General features: G+C 41.1%; 1 protein-coding gene across 2 annotated transcripts in view; it reads left to right on the forward strand.

Moving 5' to 3' along the window:
- Gad2 (glutamate decarboxylase 2) overlaps positions 1-18,799 on the forward strand; it is a 67,055-nt gene that overhangs the window by 13,688 nt on the left and 34,568 nt on the right. For both annotated transcript variants that reach the window (XM_029474674.1, XM_021151030.2), the window contains one exon: positions 12,808-12,887. In XM_029474674.1, coding sequence (XP_029330534.1) covers positions 12,808-12,887 — 80 coding nt within the window. The remainder of the gene's footprint in view (positions 1-12,807; positions 12,888-18,799) is intronic.

Consider the following 18,799-nt stretch of genomic DNA (forward strand, 5'->3'; position numbering starts at 1 on the left):
CNAAGNAAGTCAGGACTGGAACTCAAGCAGGTCAGGAAGCAGGAGCTGATGCAGAGGCCATGGAGGGATGTTCTTTACTGGCTTGCTTCCCCTGGCTTGCTCAGCCTGCTCTCTTACAGAACCAAGACTACCCCAGCCCAGAGATGGTACCACCCACAAGGGGACCTCCCTCCTTGATCACTAATTGAGAAGATGCCTTACAGCTAGATCTCGTGGAGGCATTTCCCCAACTGAAGCTCCTTTCTCTGTGATAACTCCAGCTGTGTCAAGTTGACACAAAAATAGTACAGATAGTTTCAACCCTTGTGGTGCCTTTAGCCATTTAACCGGAAGCTGCCTGACTTCACTTAGTACTGTATTAGTTATGCTTTAGCACAAAACAGTCTAGGGAAAGACTTAATCTCCCTCCTGGTTTCAGACAATTAAGTCCATTGTGGTAAGAAGGAAAGTGGAGCAGAGCAGTCACATCATGATGAGCCAGGAAGCAGAGATCGACAAGCTTTCTCCTCTCTGCTTTTGCTCTGTACCCACTTCCAGTACATGGACTAGTGTTCCCCACTACAGGATGGTCTCACTCCCCTCAGTTGATCATCTCTGGAAACACTCTTATTGTCACACTTAGAAATGCTATGCTCCTCATTCTAAATCTAGTCAAATCACCAATGAAGATTAGACATCATCAGTACCATAAAGAAAGGACATAGGGGTCTTTTCTATCTGATCTTTGAGCCAGATCGCTGCCATGCACTGGTTCCTGCCTACCAGGGTGCTAGCTAGACAGAGGCTAAGAAGTTTGGTCATCTTTGTTATAGATACCACAGTATAGAACTTAATGCCCCTCCTGTGCCCTTCAAAGAGTACATACTACCCCTTCCGCTACCAATTAAGCATGAAAACAATGTTCCAATTGGTTCATATAACAAACAGCCCTTGCTTTCTCTCTTACCTAGCAGTGCACAGCAACAAAGGAACAACACTGCAGTAACCTATCCAACATCATAAGACTAAGTGTTGCCAACACAGGCCTCATGATTTGACCCATGTCAGGAGTTGACTTCTATTTAATTAAAGGTTCTATATGGGTAAAATAACCATAATCTTTCATGTCCCCATTTCCCTGATGTAGATTCAGATCCCTAAATAGTTAAATAGTTCTGTATGTCAGCTTCAAACTGCCCAATACTACAGCTTCAAAATGGTTTTACATTAGACATCCTTTTCTTTGGCTCTCTAAAGTTGCCCCAGCAGCACGCCACCCTATGCTCTCTGCCTTTGGAATTAGCTTTTGAGCCTCACACTTGATAAAGGTGACTTAGCTTGTTTTAGAAAGCTCAGACCTTATGCATGCTCTCAGACTTCTTTTGTAATACTTTTTTTGTATTATAAACTTGAAGTCCATTCTTTCATTTCTAAAAGAGAGAAAGGCAACTCATCTATTTAATTCTCCATTCACATAAATTAAAATGATAATTTTATTATGAACCTTACCTAGTATACCAACTGTCTCTGGCTATAGAATTTTCATTTTGACACATGTATTCTTTTTTAATGTATAATACGTCTGATTATTCTTTGACAGTCCAAAAGTACTTCAACAAGTAATGAGAATAGACCTATTTGATTTTCATAAACATGGCAAGTGTGAATATACACAGAAGAACTGGTGCAGACTCATACAGACCCTGTGTATGCTGCCTCAGTCCCTCTGATTTAGAGGGCCTTATCTTCTTGGTGTCTTATATTCTTTCCACCCCATCTTCCACAGAGCTCCCTGAGTCTTGCAGGGAGGGATTTGTTGGAGATATTCTATTGAGGGCTGAGTGTTCCAAGGTCTCTGACTCTTTGCATAGTGTCTGGCTATGAGTCTCTGGGTTTGTCTCCATCTGCTGCAGGAGGAAGCTTTGCACTGATGACTGGGCAAAGCACTGATCCATGAGGATAGCAGCATAGTATTAGGAGCCATTTCAAAAATGGCTCATCAAAAAGAGGTATCAATAGATGAGTAGTATTTGGTTTTACTCTAGGTCTCTAGGCTATCTAGTCTCAGATCCTTGGTGACTCAAGCAGTGACGGGTATGGGTTCCATCTTGGGCTTTAAGTCAAATTAAACATTTGTTGGTTACTCCCACAATTTGTGCCACCATTGCCCTAGCATAACATAGAGTCAGGAAACCATTGCAGATCAATGTGTTTTGGATAAGTTGGTTTTTACTTTTCTCATCTAGTAGCATCTTTCATGCCAAAAATACTGGAAACATAGGGGTGAAGGTTCTATGTAAACACCAGCTCAACTTCTTCATGTTCGATGAGTTATGTTCGATGAGGGTGTTGTAAACTTAATGGTTTGGATTTTACATGATCAACATTCTGCAGTGAGCTTTTTCTTAATTGGAAGTTGATATTAGATTACTATTCCCTCCCTGTGCCTGAAATAAGCCACTCTGTCTCCTAAGCCAGGCTAGAGGGACATTTAGGGAAAACACCCAGCTTCTACTTGTACCATTTTAGATACAGACAGGTATTTACAAGTGAGTCCTGCTCTTAAACCTGCAGATAGAGAACTCACTTGATTCCCATTTCTAGTTCCTTTGGGTATGATTCATCATTTCCTGTAGCTCCTCTTGGTTTCTGAGCAAGGGAACAAATTTCCTATGTACTGTCAAACTTTACAGTCATTTTGGTTGCATGGTCTCCTGAAATAGCTCCAAAAATATCTGAAGACAAAAAATTATCAAATCTTTCCTAAGTCACCCTTTTCTCCAGGCTAAACATGGCCAGTCCTTGCAGTGGGTTTTTTTCAACAAGTAAAGAAAAGGAGCTGCTATGATGGAGCAGGAAAGGTGCCTGCAATGTCTTTCTTGCTCTTTGAGATGTTTTCCCAGCCCAGAATTTATAGGACTCAGATGAGAGCTCCAGAAAACACTTGCCTGCTGCCAGGGACACAGAAAGCTGTGTGTGTGTGTGTGTGTGTGTGCTCGCACGCATGCGCGCGCAGGTAACTTTGTAAAAGAACAAGCTTGCTTAGTAGAGGAAAAACCAAGCTCCAGAAGTGAGCAGTGTCTTGTCTTAAGTGATATTTTCCTTGTCTGATTATTGTAAGACTAATAATTTCCTAATGTTCCAAACTGAGTCAAGTTATGGTTATTTTAAAACTTCTGGGTGCTAAGTTTGTCATGTGGCATATTTAATTAGAGCCCTTGTCCTAGTTAGGGTTCCAATTGCTGTGATGAAACTCTATGACCAAAAGCAAGTTGGGAGGGAAGGATTTATTTGTCTTTCACTTGCACACTGAAGAAAGTCAGAACAGGAACTCACAGGACAGGAACCTAGAAGCAAGAGATGTTGCAGAGGCCATGGAGGGATGCTGCTTACTAACTTGCTCCTTATGACTTGCTCTGCCTGATTTCTTATAGAACCCCGGACTTCCAGCCCAGGGTGATACCACCAATAATAGGCAGAGCCCTTCCCAATCAATACCTAATAAGAAAATGTTCTATCAGGCTTGCCAACAGCCCAGTCTTATGGAGGTGTTTTCTCAACTGAGTCTCCCTCTTCTCCAGTGACTCCAGCTTGTGTCAAGTTGCCATAGAACTATTCAGCACAACCATGGAGATGAGAATAATGCTTAGCAACTCTGTAGCCCATCACATCCAACTGGAAACGCCACATATTGGGGAGAGGATGTCACCCTTTGTGACCTACATGACATTTCCCCACAGACATTCCATCCTCTTTTTCAGAGACCAGTGCAGACTGAAGCTTCACCTAGAGACCAATACAGACTAGAACATTATCTAGCTGAGAAGTGGGACAAGCTATTACATTTTTCTCTATATTCAAATGAACTGCTTTCTCAAAGAACTTGGATAGGACTAAATTAAACAAACAGTATTAGGAGTGAGTGAGTCACTGAGCTGCAACAGAGGTAGTACTGAGGCCACAAGCAAAGGACTCTGGGATTATTTCCCTGCAGTGTACAGCATCAGAAGATTACAACGTTAGAAGGGCCATACAGCCTGTTCATTCCACATTCATCCTCTGCTGAATCATCACTGCCCCCAAGTCTCCTATGAAAGAAGAGCTTAACAAAAAGTAATCTAATGAGTTCTAGATAAAAGCTGATAGAGAGTGATCTAAAATCCTAGCTCAAATCTCCCCTGTCACTCTGAACCCTCAAAACCCCACACCTTGGGAAGTGTTACACATCTCTCTTTTGTCTTCATGTGACACAAGCACTTCCAGAAATAGCTTCCATGAAACAGCACAATGTCATTGAGGAAAAACATCCTTTATAATCATAAGAGAGAAGGATCCTTGAGGTAAATCACCAGGACAAATTCACTCTGTGTTTCACAGATCAACTCCTGCAGGTATCCATGTCTTCCAGAGTGAATCCTCAGACATCCCCTCAGATTCTCATGAGAAGTAGGGAGGTGACTGTTCTGCTGCTTGATTTCTTATAGAACCCAGGACTATCAGCCCAGGGTGACACTACATTATGTTCCCACATATGTTGGAAAACAGTTCACAGATTTTAGATGAGACATCCTGGAGGGAGTCAATTTCCAAAGTAGTTCTCCTTAAGTAACAACCACAAAAATGCAAAAAAATTTGTTAAAAAAAAGTTCCACACGGAGAAGGGTCACTCTCGTGAAATTCAATGGCATGCATCGGGCACAAACTCTGCTTGACAGAAGATAATACGAGCCAAAACCAGATCAACTTGAGCAGGCCTGATCTGGTTCTGCATTGGTCTCTTTCTCCTCTTCCATTCTCATGTCACTTTCACTTACTCCTGGCAAAGAACTTCAACAGCCTTGCCTAGGTGTGAATAACTATAACCACATACTACTCTCCTGGAGGTTTGTTTGTTTGTTTGTTTGTTTGTTTGTTTTTGCCATGACTAATAAGGGACTAAGGCATTGTGGCATAATCCCTGAGTTATGAAATTCTTTATTTCTTCTTTCTTTTTCTTGCTCATCCTTCTTTCCCCTTCCTCCCTTCTCTTCTCTCCCCTCCCTTCCCCTCCCCCCCCCTTCCTTCCAGTGTTGCTTACTTGAGGGAGATAGTGGCAATTACCCAATGTCTGAATTTAGGGAGCATATGTTATCATGGGAAGAGTCTAAAGGGAAGTCATCTATCTTAAAACCCATGAGGTTGCATCCCATGTTGGGTGGAAGGGCAGGTTAGAAGTGCCTGGATAGGCATATTTGTCTTCAGGTTAACATAAAGTTAATATAAAGTTTTATATTATATGAAATATAATATAACGAGTTGTAAAATTAACTCAAAATGGTGATGAGGTCTGCTTGGCCTCCTCATAAGCATTAATTCAGGTGAGTTACCTAGTTTCCTATTCCTCTGTAAAAGGAACAACTACCTGCATAGTTGTCAGAAAGATAAAGGAAGCTAATAAATACATGGGAAGGGTAGAGCCCAACTACAGGACCCTTAGTGGTACTCCAGAAATGACAACCAGCATTGTTGCTATAAGCAGATACCCATTTAGCATCCCTTGAGGAGAGAGAGCTGAACTCATCCAGGTGAGATGGATGCCAGAGAGAGTGGTGAGATGAGAACTTGTCTGAGGAATGTTCATTCTTTAAAACAGACATGCCTCCTCATCTCCAATAACAGAGGTATTATAATCTTCAATGACAGAGGTATAGAAAGTACTGAAGTCCTGTAAGATGAAAAAGTAAGCAAAAACCATAGATAAATAAATGTAAGTTTAGCAAGAATTAATTCACAGTGCTGGAAGAGTATAAATTCTCTATTGCTATGAATGTCATTTTCAGATTTCCTTACAATTTCATCTCTCTCCCTCTGTCTCTCTCATGCACACACAGACACTCAGACACACACACACACACACACACACAATTGCCATTAATCTTAATTGAAGATTTCAAAATTCCACTTGAGGTAACTAGAGACCTGAGGTTGTCATCACACTGGGTAAGAGTATGTGAGAATAAGGACTATGATTTGTAAGAACCTACTGAGGGCTAAGTGGTTGGTAAGTATGTCCTATATGATACCTACACCAGCCCTGCCTAGAGGCAGATTTATTGAACCTCAGTGTTGGTAAACCAATGGCTATGTCAAAGATGTATGCAGAAGGGCAAGGGAAATTCTGTTGGTACTGTGGGTCATTGAGGAATATGGGACCCCCTAAAGCTTGAGAAATAGTCAGAGGCAGATTCTAGTTCATTCTTAGATTTGACTTCCAGATAGAATTGTTGGAAATCCCTATTGTATAAAGATCTGAGAGATACATCAGTCAGTAAGTGGCAAGACCAATAATACCTGATAGTTCTCAAAGCTAGAAGACAGGGCATTTGATAGAAAGTCTGAAGGGTTGGGAGCTAAGAGTCCCAAACCACTGTGTTGTTTCTCTTTCTTGTTTGAAGTCTATGAGTTGCTTCTCTTTCACTAAGCAGCTGGTGAAGGTAGAAGCACTGGTGACTGTCTCACTTATGCTTGAGAAGGACCCCATCCCAAGCCTTCTGTGGTGGGTAAGCAGGAAAAAATAAAAAAAAAAAAAAAACCTCTGGATTTGCTTGTAGAATGGATCCTGTCCATTTAGTCCTCAGTGATCTGGCTAGCCACCAAACTCACCCCGTAACACTAGTATTTGTGACTAGATATCCTAAACAATAAATCGAGGACATTTCCCTGGATTTATTCTCTGAGCATATGGCCAAGAATGTCAACAAACATTTATCAAGCATAGGTAAAGTCTGTCCTCCTACAGTTCCTTTGTCCCATTAGGAAACAGACAGTGAACCAGTTAGCATTCAGTAGAATTTTATATGGCAGTAGTTGGCTGTTTTATTAAGTAGGTATAAACTCACTGTGGAGCTAATATAGAAACCTACATGGAATGATAGATATAATTATCATATAATTATCAGAAAGACAATTGAATGGTAAGTACTGAAGTCCTTGGGAGATGAGAAAGTAAACAAAGGCAATGATGACCAGAAGAACCAAACCACCAAACTAGAAACAGGAAGGGTGCAAGAGGTAGAAGAGATGGGGGCTGTTTAAAATACCTTTGTTTCCTCCGAGACTAATATAAGCTGTGATCCAATAAGAAATGATTAAATATTTGCATGTGCATAGTTTGGAGGAATCAGGATGGCTCTTAAGACTTCTCATCTAAATTCACATGGAGGATAGGAAGCCAGCATGCTGAGACACCAGACTCTGGGAAGTGGTTTGTCTCAGGGTTGCTTGTTCTCCCACCACCAAAGAGGGTGAAACTTGCTGTCCCTACTAGCAGTGAAGAAGCACAGGCTGGGGAGATGGCACAACCAGTAGTGCTCTCTATGAAAACTTGAGGAGCTGAGTTTAATCCCCCAGAGCCAGTAATAAAGCCATGCACGCCTGTGTGCATTCATCATCCCCATGCTGGAAAAGTAGAGAGAGTAAAAATGTTAGGGTTTATTGGCCACAGCAGCCAGCTAGCCAATGAGGGCAGCCAGCTAGCCAGTCAGGACAGCCAGCTAGCCAGATGGGGCAGCCAGCTAGCCAGTCAGTGAGTTCTAGGTTCTGAGAGAGATCCTATCTCAAACATAAAGTGGAGATTGCTTGAAGGAAACAGTCAATATTGACTCTGTGTGTGTGTGTCTCTCTCTATCTGTGTACATGTATATGTTTCTGAGTGTATGTGTGTGCATGTGTGTGTGAGTGTGTGCAAGTGTGTGTCTCTGTATATGTGTGAGCATGTGTCTTGTGTGTGTGCGTGTGTGTGTGTGTGTGCATGTGTGTGTCCGTGTATATGTGCATGTGTCTGTCTCTGGGTGCATGTATGTATGTGTGTGTGTGTGTGTGTGAGAGAGAGAGAGAGAAAGAGAGAGAGAGAGCAAAAGAGAGAGAGAGCGAGAGAGCATGTGCCTGTGTGAATGTGTGTGCTTGCCCACAGTTTTCCTGCTCTCACTGTCTCTGTGGTAATCATTGTCCCACACATTTCCTTCCACTTGTGCTGTGCCCTCCTTTAAAACCTCTTTTCCAGTCTAGGTTCCTTATTCACTCTCATTTGCACACAAGTATCTGACAGTTTGAAGCTAGGATCTACACGTGAGAGAGAGTTTGTTCTTATGAGCCTAAGTAACCTCACTCAATATAATGTTTTCCAATTCCATCCATTTTCTTGGAATTTTCATAACTTCATTATACCATAATACAAATCCATTGTACATACATTAACCACATTTTCACTATCCCCCATCATGTGACAGACATCTTCCATAACTATGCTTCCTGGCTACTGTATTAAGAGCTGTATTGAACATGGATGTGCATGCGTCTCTGTAGTGTCCTTTAGGTATCTGCCTAGGAGTGGTACAGCTGGGGCATGTGACAACGCTGCTCAGTTTTGTGAGAAGTCTTTACATTGCTTGTCACAGTGGGACACTAGTTCACACTGCTACCAGCAGTGTGCAGTGACTCCTCTTTCCCCAGATCTCCTTGTGAGGGCTACGCCAGTGCTTGTTGACATTTGCTTTCTTGGCTGTCATCATTCTAACTGGGGCGAGTCAGAATCCTCAAGTAGTTTGACCTTGCATTTCTCTAATTTCTAGACATGTTGTGAATATTTTAAAAATACTTACTTTCTATGTGCCTTTCTTTCTTTGATTACTGTCTGTTCCATTTCTAGCTTACTCTTTGATTGCTCTCTGTTCATTATTGGCAGTTGAGGGTTTGAGGTGTTTAATTTTTTTTTGGTTCATTATATACTCCAGATATTAACCTCTTGTCTGAAGTAGAGCTGACAAAGGTTTTCTTCCATCCTATTGGCTGTCAGCTCATCCTGCTGAGAGCGTCTTCTGCTGTGCAGAAGCTTCTCGTTTCATGAACCCACCCCCCCCCGTTTGTCATTTTTGGGTCCTGTTACTGTGCTACTGTGGCTCAGAAACTGCTGCCTGTCATTTTGTCGTGAAGTATTTTCTTCTAGCAGTTTTCAACAATTCTATATGAAAAATACAAAAATGAAACTTTCCACCAAACTGAAATTTTGGTTTAGTTTGAAATAAAAACAAATGGGTTCAATATCCTTTACTCGTGAATAGCAATATGACTTAATCTTAAATGAGCACTGACCTCTGTCAAAGTTTCACTATATTTTCTAAATCAGGAAAGTGGAATGTGCTCATTGATGAGCAATAGAATATTATGCTAATCTTCATTATTGAGAAACAAATTTTATTCCTTGAAACTTCCAAATTTGTTCATAATTGTGCCTTCTGAAGCCACCCAGAATAATGTATCCTTTCCAGCCCCATATTGGGATAGCTATTCCTACATGACCACCACCTGTTACTGTGCTGTTGATAAGCATCTGCTAAGTTCTCCCTAGACAACTTTCCACCCAGAATCCTCAGCATCTAGGAAGGAACTTGTCTTTTAGATGCTATTCTCCTCTGGTTTATACACAAATGGTTTATACATTATGAGATACAAACATTAAGAGCAATTGTCTTATATTGTCTCATACATAGAAAGGCACCCCATTCAACTGATCTCTGCTCTTTTTTCTTGTTAAATGTCTTTGTGACCATCCTTCCTTCCTCCCCATGGATGCCTTCCTATTGTAGGTACCACTTAGCTATATGCCTCTGTTCCTATTCCCTAAAAATACACATACTGCCTGGTGCCTAATTTTCTTCTCTCATGCCTTATATCTACTTTGTTCCTATCTTTAAACTCTCTATTGAGGCATGTAGGTTTCCTTAAATCTGTGGCATTTTTACAGCAATCAATTATCCTTTGTAATTACTCCTCAATTACAGATCCCTGTTCTTTTTCGTTAAAGACCAGACAAGAATGTGCCTATCATGGGCAGGTGCAGCAGATCTCTTACTTAGCTGCAATTTGCCAGTCTGCAGATCAAGACTTCTGAGCACATTTACTGAGGGACACAATTTGAGGTATTTGTGCTTTTTCAGCAAAGACAGCTGGTCTCTCTGCTCTAAGCCCTTCTGGCAATAAAGGACTGAACACTGCTTTCCTCTGAACTTCTACTCCGGGTTTCCTAGTATCTGCCAAATACAAAGAACATTGGTTTGTGATCGAAAAGGTGGAAAGGGGGCAGGTGTCATACATCCTTAAAATCCCTGGCCTCACTGAGCTTTTTCTCCTAGCTCCCAGGTAGCTTAGAGACAGGTATCTACTTAGTCATTCTGAGGTTGTAAAATGAATCTAATGGCCCTTTCTGGTTACTTCTAGCTACATTGAGGTTTTAGAACTTAGCCCTTTGGTGTGTCCCCTTTATTGGTTGATGTTATTTGTTGCTGTTACAAACATGATTTTCTGCTGTATTAGACAGTTTCCCTAAAAATATGTTACAAGTTCATGTACTGAATACTTAAATTTTCAGATGAATGGTGACTGGGCATTTGAGAAAAGCATGCCTCTTTAGAAGCATAATTTAAAATTCTACTCAGCAGCCCTTTGGAGATGGAAATTGAGGGAGCTGCTCTCCTTTTGGACAGCTTAATGATCTGTAGTTAATAGTAAGAGACTGACGGGCAGATGCAGTACAGCTGGGCTTAGGTTAGTCTTTCTCAGCTCTCCAAATGTCATAGCGATTACAGCAATCAAAACCCGGAATTCAGACTAGAAGTAAAAGCACAAAGAGTGTGCAGTGGGCTGTCAGTATAACCCACCTGCTTGGCCCCTGTATGGCCAGTTCCACCTCCTAGAACTCCAGAGGAAGAATGCTGGACTTAGAATCAACTTCCCTTCATATGTGCTGCATACAATGTCACTAAATTTATGAGAAACTAAGTATAGTTTCTTGAAACTATACAGGGGAACATAAGTGGAGAAAGGCATCTTAAGATGTGTGTGTGTGTGTGTGTGTGTGTGTGTGTGTGTGTGTGTGTGTGTGTTGGGGGGTAATAGAATTCATGTGATATGAAAGCAGAAGATCATTGGAAAAGGAAGGGAAACAACCAGAGGGGAACAGAAGGCAGGAGAGAGGACTAGAAGAGATGGATCAAGGAAAACAAAATACCCATGAGAATGTCACAGTGAAACTTATTAGTTTGTATGCTAATAAAAAAAAATTGGAAGAAAACAAGGAAGGGAGGAAGGAAGGAAGAAAAGAAAAGAAGGAGTAAAGGCAAGCAACCTTTCAAGAGAAAATTGTAAGTTTGAGAATGTTGTGGTACACTGTTACTGGAGTCAGTTGCTGAGTGTTTGTGAAAAGCTAGTTTAGGGCTGGGGTATTAACTCAGTGGGTAAAACATACTGAGTTCTGAACTCCAGAACTCACATAAAAAGCATATGCTCACAGTGTCTATAGTCTCTGTCCCTCCTGAGAAATGGAAAATGTAAACATGAGAGAAGTATCCAAGGCTAGGGGACAAAGATTAGCTTGGCTTATAGGTAGAAAGTGAAGACTGATACCCACAGTTGTCCTCTGACCTCCACATGCATGCTGAAGTATGCACATACCATTATTCTCTCTCTCTCTCTCTCTCTCTCTCTCTCTCTCTCTCTCTCTCTCTCAAACACACATTCATGCATGCAGCACACACACAGAGAAAGACAGACAGAAAGAGAGACTGGTTCAGAATTACTTTGTGCTGGGACCTCACATCCACTTACAATTCTCAATATGTTTTTATAGTTCCTCAAGAAACTCATGTGAATTCAATGAAAATAACAATAACTAAATCAACTCCATTCAAAAATAACCAAAGTACTTTAATAAACATTTCACAGAAGAAAATGTATAGAGGGTCAAGAAGCACATGAAGAGAGTCTAGGCCAGTCAGTAGAGAGCACACATCAAAAGCACGAAGTGTTACCATCATGTCTACTAGAAGACTGTCTTCAAGAGCCAGAAAAATACAAGCCAACTTCAGGAGGCTAAGACAATAGAATCACTTGAAATCAAAGAATCAAGCATAGCCTGGGCAACACAGAAAGATCCTGTCTCCAAAACAAGCAGAAATCATAAACACTGGTGAGGATGTGGAGAAAGGGCATCCTTTGTGTGCTATTGGTAGGTGTGTAAAATTAACACAGTAGCTGTAGAGTGTAGAATGGCAGTTTCTCAGAAGTTTAAAATTATATTAACCATATGGTCCAGTAATTCTGCCTCTAGGTATATACCTTTAGCAATTGAAAACAGCATCTTAAAGATATATCTATCCACAGAACTATCTAGCAGAACTATCCACAGAAGCCAATCGCAGAAGCAGCCTGACTGTCCATGGCAGGAAGAGTGCATAAACAAAGTACAGTGAGTGCTATGCCAAAATAGTCCAATTGATAGAAACAGAGACCAGGCAGAGGTTGTCGGTGGGTGGGGTGTACATATATTAAACTTTTAAACAATTTATAAAATAGCATATTTATTTTAAAGCATATAATAAATAGGAGGACTAGAGAGATAGCTGAGAAGTTAAGAGCACTAGCTTCTCTTCTGGGGGACTTTGTTTCAATTCACAGCATCTACATGGGAGCTCACTATTGTCTATAACTCTAGTTATTGTGAATTCAATGCCCTCTTCTGGCCACATGGTACACAGACATATGTGCAGGCAAAACACCCACATACATAAAAATAAACTAATTAAAATTTAAAACCACATGTATAGTAAGTAAAACAACATAAACTCAGCATGTGTGAGCAGGTTATGTCCTGAGAAGCCCAGGCATCAGAAGAGCAGAAGGGAAATGAAGATGGAGAAAATGCAGCAGAGCAGGTGGATCTCAACATCATAAAGCTAATCAGATGGGTCTCGTCGTCATAAAGCTAATCAAAATATGCTTCTTTTTTCTTCACAGAGTCACTTTTCTCTCAAGAAGGGAGCTGCAGCCTTAGGGATTGGAACAGACAGTGTGATTCTGATTAAATGTGACGAGAGGTGAGCACTAACCCCCCCACCCCCACCCCACAGGTACCACTTTATATGCAAACAGGCAGTGACTACTGGGCAACAAAGCTGAGACAAGGCCATACCATTTCTTGGGAGTACAAACTCCAGGCAGTTTTTAAATGTTGTTCCTTGAAACCATGGAACTTTGCACAATTACTGGAGAAATTGGAATCTTTGTTAAATCAATCAAAAGTGCCGTCACCAGCCAGTGTAGGGGAACATTTATCACTTGAGCACATTAGTAACAGGCATCGAAGCAGAGATTGGTATGGAGACAGCACTTAGCAGCATGGATTATGTAAACTTCCTGAAGTAAATGATGTCCCATCAACTTAATGACTTTGTGCAGCAACCAAAGTGTTCTCTTGAGGAAAGTCTTCTTAATTGGCACCCAGGATTCAGAGTTTTCTAGGAAATAGGTATGATACTATTTGGGGGTGGAGGTAGCACTCAAAAGCATTTTTAGGCAAACCATGTAAAGTACAACTGACTGACCAATTTGGATCTTATGAAAAATTAGATTCAGATCATTCACTAAATTAAAAGGAAGTGGGTCAATGAGCCATTTATTGGTCCAAAGGCGTTTATCAGATAGCTGTGTTCTGTCTGCCACCTGGCACCACGAAAGCTTAGTACTCTGACAGCACGGAGTGTAAGTGGGAAGATGCCATAGATCAAAAGGAGACAATTGTATGGTTGGATGTTCAGTGTGGGCTGTACTGATGGTGGGTTTACCCTTATTTTTCAACAAAAATTTCACATTTGGAGGGGACCATTCTAGTGAAGGAAATCAGAGTGCACCTTCAAAAGGATGGGCCCACAGCCACATGTGGAAGAAGATCACCACAGCTGTCTTCTGATTGACATTCATGGGAACTAGCTTTGATGCTCTGTTTAAAGCAAAACTCAGTCCTTAGTTGAAACCATAAAGGAGAGTCACCACATATATTCTACTTAAGCTTTTGTTTGATTGGACTGTGTTCTCCTGAACTGAAAAATTAAAAACCATTCTAAGTTTATATATATACTCAAATAAAAGTAGAGTAAGATAGGGTGATATAAACCTCCAGATTATCACTTGTATATTAATGGAAATTGCCATAACTGAAAATTATTTTTATGTGTATCAATGAATCAAAAGAGTAACATGTAAAGTAAGTCCTTTACTCACAAACCTGAATTCAGGAGTTTTCTTTCTTTGTTAGTACAAAATTTAATATTCTCAGTGATAGGGCTACTGAATTTTTATTCGTGTGTCATTGGGTCTATTCCTTTTCTCAAAGTTGGTATAATCTCACTTGAAAGTAATAGTCACAGATTTTTGATTTGATGGAATTCAAATTTATGGTGTGTTCATGTCTTAAGGACATAAAAGTGCATTAATATATAGGGGAAAATATGTGTGGATAGAGTTGAGTATTTCAGAGTTAGAATAAACCATTGAAGGAAAAGATGTTTCTCAAAGATTTAGTTAAAAGGAAAAGAAACATGTGTTATGTGGATAATAACTTGGAAGGGTACAGAATTCACAATGATCAAAATGGGCTCTCTAAGTGCAGTGTCAGGCACAATGCCCGTGATTACAGATGGTACAAATGCCACAGCACAAACATCAATCAATGAGAAGGGAAATACCACAACAGGGGAGTCACACAGAGGGCCGTATGCACCTGTGGGTACTTGTGGGTAGTGGGAGTTAGATGGATAAAGAGGAATGGAAGAATGTTCCAGGCAAGGACCAGAGCACATTCCAAGCATGAGTCACATAACAACTCAGGGTAGAAGGATGTGGTCACAATGTCCTTGTCAGAAAGGAGCTTGTGAGCCATGTTAAGCTGACTGTCCATTGAAATCACAGAATGTCCTTCAGGTGTCCCAAGCAGGGAGGCAACATTATAGCTCTGTTTAAAGGATCATCTTAAATATGGATGGTGTGTGGGCTAGAGGATAGAAGTTGGTGGCTGTGATAGCAGTGTGAACAGGGAGTGGCAAACAGTGGGAAGACTGCATGGATATGGAACACAGGAGTGGCATCCAGGCTGAGAGGGGGGCCAAGGATGGATGTTGGACTCTGGCTCCTCAGCTCTGGTGACCTGGTGCTGTTCTCTGAGATGAGGCACTCTGGCTAAGGGGAGGAGTTGTGGAGACATAAAGATGTTGAGTTTATAAGACATCATGGGAGAGTAATAAGTAGTGGTTGCACAGGTGAGTTCAGGAGATAAAAGAAGCTAGGAAGCAATGGACCTAGGAAGGAACTCAGGAAAGAAACCACCAAGAAAGAAGAGCCAGGGTGGTCAGAGGAGGACAGAAAGGGGAGAGTCAAGGGCCATGAGAGTTCCTAGAGACAGAAGCTGGTCAACAGTGTCAACTCTGCCTCCAGCAAAGTGTGACTAGCTGCCCACTGATAGCACCATAATTAGAACAGGGGAGTTGCTTAGGCTGTGAGCTGGTTCAGTGGAGGCGTGAGGGCAGTAGGCAGTTTATGGGACTGACAGTGAGTGGTAGGTGTGGAAACGAATAGGACAGCATTAGCTAAACTTCCAAGTCCTAGAGGGTGAGCCCAGAAAGCCCGATGCCAGGAGGATTGTTGATTCCACAACCGTCTTTGGTTGTGTGTGCCTGTTAATGTTGCTAGGTCGAAAACTGGAATGCAGTGTTGCACCCAACATGATTTGAGCATGATTTCTTATTTTTAGCTACTATGTTAAATTTTTGAACATTTTTAATGCAAAGTAATAGGCACTATAGAAACTATAACTGTTAACGACTATCTTTTTTCTCAAACTTGCTATAATCTGATTTGAAAACAATATAAATGATTAAAATGAAGTACTAAATAGAAGAGCTCAGAAATAGGGTACCACAGGATCAAATAGGAGTACCACCATACCAAAAATATTTTTTTATTTTAAAATGACCTTTAAAGTGTGTGTGCATGTGTGTATGCGTGTGTGTGTGTGTGTGTGTGTGTGTGTGTGTGCCACTCCACCAGCATGGTGACCACTGCGCAGCCTGTGGTTAAGTAGTTCTTCACTCTACTTCAGTCTGGAGCCTTTCCTCCACTCTTGTTTGTCTTTCTTCGGATGCTTTTTTTCGTTCCTGTTTTAATTTCTTTTATGTCTATCTAACTCTGATGCCCAGGCTGGCCTCCCTGTCTCTGGCTCCCAAGCGCTGGGAAAACAGGTGTGCTTGAGAATTAGCTGATGCTATTCCTGAGACTAGATAATTTATTTGGGTTGTCTGATTTTTTCTCATGATTCAATTCAAGTGAGGTGTCTGGAGCAGGGCTTCCAGCAAAGCAGGCCTTTCTCCTTGGCAGCTTGTCAGGAGACTGGGCTCACTATTAACAATGTCAACCATAACTATTCTAAAATAAGGGTACTCTCTTTACTGTGAGTACATGATTTGAAGAGGTAGCTGTGTGTCCTGTAGCATTCAGCCACTATTTAGCTGAGCATCCATTTCTAATTCTTATATGAATTGCTTTGAGGATTTTGAAATGTTCATTTTCTAACTCCATCCTTCTTGTTTGTCAATCCTGCCTTCGACGGGAGGGAGATTCACACTCTTGTTTTTTCTGTCTTCTCTTTTTCTCTTTTGCTCTATCACCCGGATGGACTCATGGCAACTTTCAGAAACTAATTCTCTCCTTACCGTCTCCCACTCCTTCTTTTCCATTTCTCCATCTCTTTTTCTTTTCCCTTCGGACTTTCTTTTCCATTATCTCGATTGCTAGTAATTTGCTGTGCCTGTGCAGGAGATAAGTCTGACAATGACACGTGATACCTGGTTGACACCATAGTAGAAAGGGTCACTGGCTGCACCTGACTCAGGCAGCAAGAATTCTATTGAGCTTGTCTAACTGATGTTGGAACACAAAATACGTGCTAGTGCTTTGTAAACATTTTTGCTGTTTTCAAAACACTCCTCCAGCCTTTGAGATCATGGCTCCCTGTGCTTGTTAAAGTACCACACTTTGTCATACAATTTACTAAAGCAACTGAAAGTGTAAATAATCTGGGCTCATTCAACTTTTTTTTTTATTTATTTATTTACTGAATTGTAGCCAAGGCTTCCGCTGAGAACCTTGTGGGGCTACTTCAGAACCCTGGGGAGCGCCCACAGGCACAGTAATAGGACAGGCCAGCAAGAGACGCTGAACCAGTTAGGACAGAGTAGAGCCAGGAAGCCCAAGCATCCAATTCCCTCCAAATTTCTATACAGAGAATTCAGAGGCACTTGTGATGTCCTGCATGAGGAAGTTACAAAATAGTAGCAGCCAAGACTCATTGCTTGTTACAAGTGGTCACAGTCCACCTGCTGTAAGCAACTGATCTAATGAATTCATCTAATTAGAACACAAGATAGTATATGCCTCACATGTACCCTTACTGACACAGTATTATTATGGTATGTGGCCACACAGGCTATCATGTAAAACATTATGGTGAGCTGCCCTTTCTCATTTAGCTTATATCAAAGCCACAGATGCCATGTCCAAGGGCACATGGCTGGTAAGTGAGAATCAGGACTCAGAAGAGACCTACTAACTTTCACCAGTTAAGAAAACTGCTTCTTCTCTCTCCTGTCATTATTATAGTCAAATGCACAGTGCTGTCTCAACTGCGTTGAGTGTACATTTTAGTGGCATCCAATTCTCACATTGTAAAACCATCATAAACTGGAAATGTGCCCATGAGACAACAACCACCCATCACCCTCTTCCCCATGCCTGCCAACCACCATTTACTTTTATTGTATATTCTCTATATGTGGATTTGGCAGAGAATTGTATTACTCTTGGTCCCTACTGGTTAAAGTATGATCACCCAGTGACTTTTTATGAGACGTCTTAGCATAAGGTCCTCAAAGTTTGTCCATGTTTATATCTTGGAATCTCTTCCTTTTCCGGAGTAAATAATATTCCATTGTATACATGTATACCACATTTGTTGATTCCTTTTCACTTTGGGATATATAAGCCATTATTAGCTCCTTTGATAAATGTATCTCTAAGTATTTTTATTATTTTCAATTGAAATGAATTATTTCTTTCTCATTTAGATAGATCATTGTTGGCATAGAGGATTCCAGTGATTTTTTTTTCCCTTGTGGATCTTGGTGTCCAGAAACCTCACTGAATTCAATAATTACTTTTAAACAACTTTTTGGTGGAATCTTTAGAGTTTTCTCTACATACAGTCATGTCATCTGGAAGCAGAAACCTTCGCTTTCTGTTGGACTTGGCTGGGTTTTACTTCCTTTCCTTGCCTTGTCTCTGACTGGGACACGCAGTGCTTCCTTTGCTAGGGGTGACAGACAAGACTTGTCATCCTTGCCTTTTTTCTGATCCTAAGCTTCCAATTTTCAGCACTGAGTGCAATGTGCTAACTGTGGACTTTTCATATACAGCTTCAACTGCATTTACCTACACTTTTTTCTATACCTAATTCATTGGGAGATCTTACCACAAAGGGATATTGATTGACTCTTGTCAAAGGCTGTTCCTGCAACGAAGGAGATGCTCATGTGTTAGTGACGTTTTTTAAAAAATAATTGTTCCAGTTTTTGTCTTAACCAAGCTAGCTCCCAAATAATGGAAACTGGACTATTATTTTTATTTACATCTTTAAGGCATAACAACTGAGCAGTATTAATCTATTTTAAACTTCTAAAATAATCTGGCTACCTCTCAGCCAAAATCCCAGAGATACTTGGGTTTTGTGGCTTTCTCAACTCTAGGTGTTTTTCCATGGTTTTCTGAGCTCTTTCCCCATGGATCCTCCCTCTCCCCCTCCCCCTCCCCCTCCCTGCCCCTCCCTCCTCCTTAGGGACAGAACCACACACACCTTGCCCGCTTGTCAGACTGTATTCCCCTTTCAGGTTTCTGGGCCATTTTG

This window comes from Mus caroli, chromosome 2 (genome assembly GCF_900094665.2).
Source record: "Mus caroli chromosome 2, CAROLI_EIJ_v1.1, whole genome shotgun sequence".
NCBI lineage: Eukaryota > Metazoa > Chordata > Mammalia > Rodentia > Muridae > Mus > Mus caroli.